This window comes from Castanea sativa, chromosome 1 (assembly GCF_040712315.1).
Source record: "Castanea sativa cultivar Marrone di Chiusa Pesio chromosome 1, ASM4071231v1".
Taxonomy (NCBI): Eukaryota; Viridiplantae; Streptophyta; class Magnoliopsida; order Fagales; family Fagaceae; genus Castanea; species Castanea sativa.
The window spans coordinates 63,317,153-63,327,310 of NC_134013.1; the positions used below are offsets into that span (position 1 = coordinate 63,317,153).

The 10,158-nt window shown below is 37.3% G+C and overlaps 1 protein-coding gene across 2 annotated transcripts; it reads right to left on the reverse strand.

Moving 5' to 3' along the window:
- Window positions 1-359: 359 nt before the first annotated feature.
- LOC142629571 (transcription and mRNA export factor ENY2) lies at window positions 360-5,310 on the reverse strand. 2 transcript variants are annotated; one of them, XM_075803608.1, is made up of 5 exons: window positions 5,181-5,310; window positions 4,892-4,979; window positions 4,656-4,750; window positions 1,621-1,697; window positions 360-777 (listed from the first exon to the last, which is right to left on the reverse strand). In XM_075803608.1, coding segments are annotated over exons 1-5 (336 nt in total). In that variant the 5' UTR covers window positions 5,183-5,310; the 3' UTR covers window positions 360-703. The 2 variants fall into 2 exon arrangements, with proteins under 2 accessions (XP_075659723.1, XP_075659794.1); XM_075803679.1 differs by having other exon boundaries at window positions 5,135-5,254.
- Between the last annotated feature and the right edge of the window lie 4,848 nt (window positions 5,311-10,158).

Below are 10,158 nucleotides of genomic sequence, written 5' to 3' on the forward strand. Positions count from 1 at the left end.
AAGACGTAGACTAGAACTCTAAGCATTACTCAAATACAACAACCTAACCAACTGAACATATCCGTTAGCACTGCCTTCCTCCATTTCAATTGCAACATTCAACCTCTTTCTTTAGAAAAAGTAACTATATACTATCAAACTTCAATAACAAAAGACCACACATGACATAAAAATTACTTTTTTTTTAGTAAGAATTGCTCGAGTTTTATTATTATTATTATTATTATTATTTTTTGGAAAAAAAAGGAGTTTTATTATTCACTGTTAAATCCCGTATATATCTGTCTTGTGATACACTCTGGACTGGCCAGAACTTTTCAGTGTCAAAATTACGAGTTTAGTTCAGGTAGGGGAACTTCTTTTAATCATCTAATGGTATGGGATTGTATTCAATAACCAATGAACCAGAGTTAGCAGTCTCCCTTACACAAATTCGCAAGCTGAACATAGAATAGAGGACATACAAAGATCCAACAGTGGACCAATGAAAGTATTTGTCATTAAGAAGTATTATTACAAGCAAAAGGAACCACTTCCTACAATAACAGCAATAAAATGATGAAACTTTTCACAAGCATTGAGCTACCTCTTCCAGAAATTACAGCTGTCTCAACCCCTAGAAACCTAGTATCTGCTTGCTGAACAAAAGCTTCCAATGAGTGCCATTCAACTTTTGTAACTTTCACATAGCTCATGCTGGACATCAGAGAGCTGCCGACACAAGGAATTTACGAATTCTTTGCAACAGTTCGGCCTTTATAGAATCAGGAACGGAGGCTGTATGGACAGAGGGAGATGTTAAGGAGTCATATACACAAGTGTTCAATGGAAACCACAAACTAATTTGAAGCATTGAACACCATGAAAATCAAATCTTGGCATTTGTATAAATTAATGTCCATGACCATCTAATAGCCAGCCAATTGCCTGGATTTTCATACAACTCCAGTATAAATTTTGAATCAATGCTTATAATGAGATAAAACAGTTGTGCTTTTTAAATTAAGCTTAGCCTCACTGTACAAAGATTCAGAAGTAAAAGGGTAACATCGGATTGGAACAAATTAAATTTGCAAGAAGCAACCCTTTGCAAGCAGTCCACTACACTACCAATCCATGCCAACAACATTGTCTGCCACTTCCTACACCCTAGTTGATACTATCACTGCATTCTGCACCCATCCCAGATGCTTCTCACACCCTAATTGAGAATATCAGCGCTTTATTTACACACCGTGTGGACACTGTTCATCTGCTATTTGCCTATTTCTATTTTATAAGAATCTCTTGATATTCTGTGTCTCACCACTAACATTGCATTATGCACATATCATGCATGCATTGTTTATCCACTAGGTTATTCATAAAAGATATAAAACTGAGAGAGAATTTATAAAAGAATACATTTATTTATTTTTTATTTATAAATAAGAGTTTATAAAAGAAGACAGAGAAATTTCTTATAAGCATGAGCAAATTGCTTAACTTAAAACTAAGAATGCCCAAGATCCAATAAGAATAAGTGTTCCAAGCAGTCATGATTAAGTTGGTTCCTTATTATAGACAATTACAATTTAAAAAAAAAAGGGAACCATAGGAAAGAAAAATGACAATCTTTACCTCTGCCCTTTGGAGTAATTACATGCACAAGGTCATCCACTGTTACATTATTTCTCCCTTTCTTCTTTATAAATGCCCTGAGGTTAATAAGAAGAATGAGATGGATTCCTAAATGTTAAAATGATAAATAAAAAACTTGATTAGGATAACTAGATACCATTACTAAAATAATTTTTGTCTTTTTGTTCCAATAGTTCAAATTTCTTGAATAGTAAAAGGACCTTAGAACCTGTGTATGAGGAAGTAAAACGACTACAACTATGTTAGTGATGCTAAGCCAAAAACCAAGTTTATGGTCTTAAAACATAGAAACATCACCAAGTGAAAAGAGAGCATTCTTGACATAATATATACACCATGCTTAAGAGGAACCTCAATTTACCCATCTCATCCAGCACTAGGATGAACACAATTGACAAATTACCAAAAAAACATACACTTGAAGTAACAGCAACAATAATGTGCAGCATGCACACCCGATTAGCACTTTTCTCCTTTTACTAATAAAGTTGCATCTAAACTGCAAGGTAAGTAGGCTTCTAATCTACAGAAGGGTCAATGTAGTAATGTCAGTCCTCTCTGTTGTCCACTTGTATGTCATATCTACTAGGAAGCTTCCTATCAGGCTATTAGCAAATGTTATTGGTTCAACTCATATGTCATCAATCATAGAGTCCATACATGAATAAAAGGCCTCTACTAAAGATGCCATAAGAACACATGCAAAACCATTTTTAATGGATTAACTGGACTTCTGCCTAATCAAGCTATGTTTTTGGCATTATGCAAACTAAATTCAAATCTATTAATCTACTAAGACTTTTATGGCCCTCTTTCTCAAGCAGATCTGAGATTACCAAATGTATTAGATCTTACTGATCTTCTGCCAAAAGAAAAAAAATTAAACGATGCGTGCATTGACAGGAAGGATTTGAAAAGCGGAACATCTGGTCAGCCCGTAGCTAAACATATCCTATCCAATCCGTCCCAGTTTCTCTCCAAAACTTTGAGAATAAAACAATTCTGATGTCAGAAATCTACTCAACAGAATTTCAATATAGTTCTGTTTCCTATTATCAAGGTTAAGCCAACAAATTAATCCTAACTTGAGCTCAAGACAATTTATCCGGTGCTAAATGGACTACAGTCTGGTCCTTATCTCTACCACATAGGATTAAATTACTTCTGTGAAATCTCAAAGAATACCTATTCCTTACTCTTCATGAGATTTGAACTTAGCAAGTGAGACATCACCCCACATGCATGCGTTAATTGTGGGGTTTCCTATTCAACAAAGACACTATTTCCTTTTAATGAATTAATATTTTACTTCAGCAGTTTCCAGTCAATATATGTCACCTATCAAATTTCCATTCTATGATCAATACGAATGATGCAGGGAGTATGAAAACACTTTTATTTAATTTTGAAGTCAATCGTATTCTTACTAATGGTCCATTGGATTCTAATTTAACTCTTCTTAACTAATCAGCTTATTAGTATTTTATTTAATTTTCTCAAGTCAAGGTTTTTTTTTTTTTCATAACATTAATTCTATAATTAGGTTTTAGCCCAAATCAATTAAGATTAGGGTTTAGTCCTAGTAGTTATGATTGGATGAATACAATTCTTTTTGAAATTCTCCAATGGCTTGGGGCTAACTCCAGGCAACCTTAGGTACTGACTTCTAGTGTGTGTGTTTTAATTTTTTTTTTTTTTAATTTTTAAATCCCTTTTCCCCCACTTGGTGCTATCTCCTGGGGTTTATTTTTTGTTCTTTATGTTGTTTCCTGCAATTTTCTTTCATTTTGTGCTACATCAATGAATCAAGTAATAAACTTGTAATGACCATCAGTACCTTTTTTTTATTTTTTATTCTTTTTAATTTTTTTATAGGTAATAGATATTTCACTAATAAAACAGTACATCATGTTCATGATGATGAACAGACTGTACTTGAAACAAATACCAAAAAAAAAAAAAACAAAATCACAAAGAAACAGAAATAGATTGCAAGAAATCAATTGCAGAAATACATGGCGTAAAACCCCAAATACGAGACCACCCAAACAATGTCCCAACTAGCAGAGACTCAAAAATGACCATCAGTGAGGACCATCAGTACCTTGATGTGAGGATCATCTTTTATCAGTGATAACTGATAAGTGATAACATGTTCCCGGGGTTTAAGAGAGTAAAGACTTATAGACCTCCTTGATTCTAAGCCAGGTCGTGTTGCTTAATGAAATTGTGCCAATAATCAACAATCCCATTTCATTCCCAGTGCTCAAAATTTTAGCGTACATGGAAACCCTCTATTAGGTATTGTAGGTTTACCAATTTTGTAATTGATGCTCTTATATTCTTTCAATGAAGTCCTTTCCCTATCACAATATAAAAAAGAAAAGTGATTTCCACCATCCCTTAGGCTAAGTCAATGTTTAAATTGTACAACACACCAATTTTCCCATCTCATAATCTACATTTTATCTGTTTAAAAGTAGAAAGCTCTCCATTTGTTTTGAAATGAAAAGGGACCATTTCATAAAGAACATACAGTTTTTCAAGAATGTAAAGGCATACAAGAGGCAATGTCATCTAATTTTAAACAACATGGTACTATATACAGCTTGGAACAGGATCCCTAGAGTTCATATCATGGTTAACATTTTTTTTTATAGGTGAAAGTGATATTATCGAAACGAGATTACTTCGCGAAAATAAACATGAAGTAGCCTAAAAAATTACAAATGGGATATGAATTGACACTAAGAAGAAGTGAACAGAGTTACTATCAGTAAGACCCAATACAAAATACCACTAACATCATGGTCAACATTTTATTTTCTGTATATTGCGTCATTTAACAGCACTGGATACACTTTTGATTAGTAATATTTAACCTTTAGACTTCCACAAAATAAAATCTTCAAAACTTCACCATGAAAAAGTAATGCTTTAAATAGATAGTAATTTGAGGAATAAAAAAAAAAAAAAAAGGTGAAGCAGAAATCAGAGCAGAAGCAAAAACCCACCTGCAAATAGCTTTCATTTCATCCTTCCAACCACACTCTACAAGCCTTTCCCTCAAAAGCTCCATTAATCGCTCCTTTTCTCCGCTCTCAATCAACTGTTTCATAAAACTTCAATTCCTCAATACAAACAAAATTTAAAGCCCAGTAAATGAAAACCCATGAATATAGTAGTTCAATTTCCAAACTTTGATTACGATAATGCTAAGTTTTACCCCAAAAAAAAAAAAAAATCAGACCTTGATATTAATAGTTTCTTGAAGCGTTGGTTCTTTTTCTTGATTTTCTTGTACGTCTGGCGTTGGAGGACGATTCACCGATGGCCTCCTTTAAAAAAAAAAGAAGAAGAAAAAGAAAAAAAAATAGTGTCACTTGACCAAGAATTACAAGAAATTAGCAAGTCATGGTAGATAATTTAATCAAATATATGTATGTAATCTATGTAAAGGAAATAGTTTTCCCGAGAAAAAAAAAATGAATACATATTTCAGGTCAAAGAGAATTCTCTGTCAAGATTGGAGAACTGACATGGTTTACAAGCTACCGCAAAAAGCGAGAAATCTGTGAGTGTCGATGGAGTGATCTGAAGAGACAGAAGAAGAAAAAAAAACAGTGAAGCTAATATATTCTAACTAAACGGCGGCGTTTATAATTTCATCTAAGATTAAGAACTCCTTTGTAAAAGATTAATTTATAGTTTTGACCCGTAAAAATTGGGAGTGTTTTTATTTTAACCCTTTGTGCTCCAACATTTTTATTTTGACTTTTCATATTAGAGGTCTGTTTGGATACCATTTATTTTACCGAAAACTGAAAATTTATTACTGAAAACACTATAGCAAAATAATTTTTAAAATGCAAAACACTATAGCAAACTTAGCTTATGTTTGGTTACTAATTTTTCCCCTTGTTTTCTGTTTTCAAAAATAATTTTCTATTTTTGAAAGTAAAAAACTTGTTTGACAACTTAAAATGGACAGAAAAAAAAAACTCAATTTGTAAACGAAACTGAAAACATGCAAAAGACTGTTTTCAGTTTCTATTTTTCAAAAGTCAAAGAAAACATGCATTTGATTTAATGCATCTGTCTCATATAACGAGTTAGCATTAGAGTTCAAATCCTAATAATAACATATTTTAGTATTTTTATTTTTTTCTTTAAAATAATTTTTTTTTAATTTCAACTAACCAAACATGTTTTTAATTTAAAAATACAAGAAATTTTTTTTTTCTTCATATTCCTAAAAACAAGGTTTTAAAAATAGAAAACAAAAGTATTGCTACGTTTTTCATAAGTTGGCTGGTCCATAAATAGTGTCATGGGACCTAAGATTTAAAACGCAAAAATGATGTTGGCAAATGCACACTAGATTCATTATTCCTTCTTAATTTTTTTTTATCCTTAAACTATTAAAATGTTACACTTTTCATCCGAAATTTTTTAATAACTTTTTTTGTCTCTAAATTATTATTATTATTTTTCATTTTTTATCCCTAAATTATTATTTTAAAAAAAACTATTTAAAAATTTCAAGGAAGAAAACAAAATTTATACAAATTTTAGGTATGAAAACAACATTTTAGCCAACAATAAAATTTACATACACAAAAATGTTTACATTTTTTTCCCCAAGAGATTGGTGTATAATAAAATGTTGTTAATAATTTAATATAGACCCATGTGAGTGATATTGTTTCAATCATAATTTATAACCGAGCAAGACTTAAATAAAGTACCTAGACGTTGTTCCTTAAGTTTCTCTTTTAAGATTCTATTATGTGGCTTTTTTCTTATAGATGAAAGTGTATTTTTTAAGTTAAGTAGCCACATAATAGAATTTTAAAAAGAGAACCTAAGGAACAACACCTAAGGTCCTATACATAAGTTTTGTCCTTTATAACCTTAACATATTATGAAAAAAAATTGTAAAAAATATTTGTTCCTCACATTTTATTTTTATATAAAAAATATAATTAAGGGCCTAACCGGGTTCCTCACATTTCTTGAATAAAAAGGATGGGATTTTACATTTAAAATCCTATAATTGAAGGATGGTTTTAAATTAAACCCCTTCCTCTTTTTCTTTCTTTTCCCATCTTAAAAATCACTCTAATTATTATTATTGTTGTTGTTATTATTGTGGGGAGTAAAAAGACCCTGATGAAGATGTGGGCCTTTGGGCCATACTAAGGAAGGCCGACTTGCTCTTGGGTTTAGAACTTGTTAGTACTACGGGTCGGCCCATACGCCGAGGATCCGAGGATCCAGCCGAGGGTGAATTTCTCTTCGGACGGACAGCGGAGAACCCGGGACTTCATGATAAAGGTTAGGGAATGACACGGTCAAGATCGATGGTTAAAGGGGGGAAACCCTTGAATGTCCTAGAAGCACCGATGTTAAGGAAATACCAAAGATAAAGGCTGCCACCTCCACATTAAAGATCCTGCACCTACCACCCTGGCCGCATTAATGGGGAAGTGACACCTGAACAGTGGAAGGGAAGTGGAAACTTCGGTTACTATTCAAAGGCACTGAGAAAAGAAATATCTAGGCTAAGGGGGAGTTGGGGCAACACGTGTACAAAGTATCAAAAAGAGGAGTATTTAAGGAGCAACTTAGAACAGAAAGGGGGGGCTCCTTCTTTGTAATCTAAGAAAGAAAAAAGAAAAAAGAGAAAGAGAGAATATAAGAACATCTCTCGGCTTACGTCCGAGCAGGTTGATTTACAATATTCCTTGTTGTTTTCAAGTGTTTGCAATCTTTGACTTGTCATTTAATCTTCAAACCCTTCTAACCTGGGTTTCAAGCCCACACTCTACAAATTCATATTGTTTAAGGCTCATTGGCTCCGAGCCCGTAATCGTTCTTGGGGGCCAAGTGCACTGTACTTACAATTGGCGCCGTTTGTGGGGAATCTAGTCTAGAAGAGGTAGGGATACTATGGCAGGCTTAGGTGCTCACCATGCAGAGTCACATGGATCACAGCCGGAAGATCATTTCGAACATCTTGAACATCTAAGGGATCGTGAGGGGAGTGTCCATACAGAATACCCAGACGCTAGCCATACTCATGGTGGGGGTAGCGCCCCCTAGGAGGACGGTTCTAAAGTCATGCAGAAGGAGATCAACCGTTTAAAGAGAAAGCTACGCCGCGCCAAGCGTAGGTTTTCACCGTCCTCATCCAACTCTTCCTCAGAGGAGGATAGGGGAGCTGGCTACAGCTCAAGGTCGCGCTCTCCCACCAGTGCAACATCCTCCGGTGAGGAGGACGACCAGCCAACTCGCAGACGTAAGAAGCCTCATTCTAGGGGCTTAGGCAACGATGCTATGAGTAGGGCATTGCACCAGCTCTCCAAATCTCCATTTATACGGAGGATTGAAAAAGGAAGGCTTCCCAGAAGGTTTACCCAGCCCACTTTCACCATCTATAATGGCCGGACTGATTCGGTGGAGCATGTGAGTCACTTTAACCAGAGGATGGCGGTGCACTCTCACAACGAGACCCTGATGTGTAAAGTTTTCCCCTCTAGCCTGGGACCTGTTGCTATGAGGTGGTTCAACGGCCTTAAGTCGGGGTCTATAAGTTCGTTTGGGGAGCTTACTAGAGCATTCGCTTCACGGTTCATTACGTGTAGCAGAATACCACGGCCATTGGACTCGCTGTTATCCATGACCATGAGGGAAGGGGAGACGTTGAAAGCATACTCCGACCGTTACTGGGAGATGTTTAATGAAATAGATGGCGACTTTGATGAGGTGGTGCTTAATACCTTTAAGGTAGGCCTTCCTACTGATCACGACCTGAGAAAGTCTTTGACTAAAAAGCTTGTTCGCAGTGTACGTCGCCTCATGGACCGTATCGACGAGTATAGAGTGGAGGAAGACCAACAAGAAGGAAAGGGAAAGGAGAATGTTATCCCACATGAGAGAAAGGATTTCGTGGTCGGGACAGATACCACAATAACAGCCGAGGAGAGATTACGTCTGACAAATCGCCTCGGCGGCACCTCGTGCCGTGAACACCGTATTCCTCGGAACCAAGACATCAGCCGCCGGAGAAAGTTCGTAAGGAACCCTTCTTTAAATGGCCTCGATAAGATGGCAGGAGACCCCGCGAAGAGGAATCGAACCTCTTTGCCAAGACCACCGGGATGTGGGCTATACTATCGAGAACCGCGGGACCCTTTGGAACCACTTGGAGCAGACCGTCGCTGAAGGAAAACCGAAGCACTGTGCCAACCTAGCGGGCGGTGTCACCAAATTGGCTCAAACAACCAGAGGAACAATACATCTCGGCCAAAGATTGGGAACAATTAATGTTATCTTCGCCGCACTGGGGCAGACTCGTGCCCCACTAGGGTGATGGCGGTTTCCGATCCTCAGGCAGAGGATGTGGGTCGCAGGCCGAAGAGGTTGAAGGGCACTTTGCCCGTCTTAGGTTTCTCCGAGGAGGATAAGGTAGGGACTATCCAGCCCCATGACGATGCTCTTGTGGTCACCCTCAGAATAGGGAACTATGATGTGAGAAGGGTGATGATAGATCAGGGCAGCGGTGCAGATATCATGTACCCTGATCTATTTAAGGGGTTAAGGTTGAAATTGGAAGATCTTACTCCTTATGGTTCGCCGCTTATAAGCTTTGAGGGGAGAGCCGTTGTGCCGAAAGGACAGATCCGTTTGCCCGTTCAATCCGGCTCAGAAACGGTTAAGGTGGATTTCATTGTGGTTGACGCGTACTCTCCATATACGGCCATCCTCGCCAGGCCTTGGCTGCATGCGCTTGGAGCCGTCTCCTCTACCTTACATGTTAAAGTTAAATTCCCCTCGGGGGAATGTGTTGAGGAAATCCTCGGCAGCCAATCGGTAGCTAGACAGTGCATATCGGCTGCAGTATTGCATCAGACAAAAGCCGAGACTTCGGCTTTAATCACCAAAGACTTATAGCAGTTAACAACTCCTGGTTCATCTAGGATGGTGACAGGAGAGGAGACACATTGTGAGGAGTTAGAGAAGTTCCCAGTAGCTGATAATCCAGAGAGGTTCTTCCAGGTCGGCATACTTTTGCCACACCAAGAGAAGATCGAATTGTTAGAATTTCTGAAGGACAATATTGATGTTTTTGCGTGGGATCCTTATGAAGCTCCAGGCATCGATCCGAGCTTCATTTGTCATCATTTAAATGTCAACCCAACTATTGTTCCGAGAAGGCAGCCACCTCGGCGCTCCTCCAGAGAACATTCCGAGGCTGTGAAGAAAGAGGTGCTTAAACTCAAGAGGGCTGGGGCTATCAAAGAAGTTTTCTACCCCGAGTGGTTGGCCCATACAGTTGTCGTTAAAAAGAAAAATGGAACGTGGAGGGTATGTGTGGACTTTACTGATCTGAACAAGGCCTGCCCTAAAGATTCGTTCCCAATGCCACGTATTGATCAATTGGTGGATGCCACTGTCGGACATCCTCGGATGAGTTTTTTGGACGCCTTCCAGGGTTATCACCAGATTCCCTTG

Bases quoted from the DNA above. Each gene is read 5' to 3' on its own strand.
- LOC142629571 (XM_075803608.1), bottom strand. The intron at 1,698-4,655 runs GTGGGTTTTTGC...TATTAACCTCAG, and splicing joins GAAATGAAAGCTATTTGCAG to GGCATTTATAAAGAAGAAAG. The intron at 778-1,620 runs GTAAAGATTGTC...CTGTCCATACAG, and splicing joins AATTACTCCAAAGGGCAGAG to CCTCCGTTCCTGATTCTATA.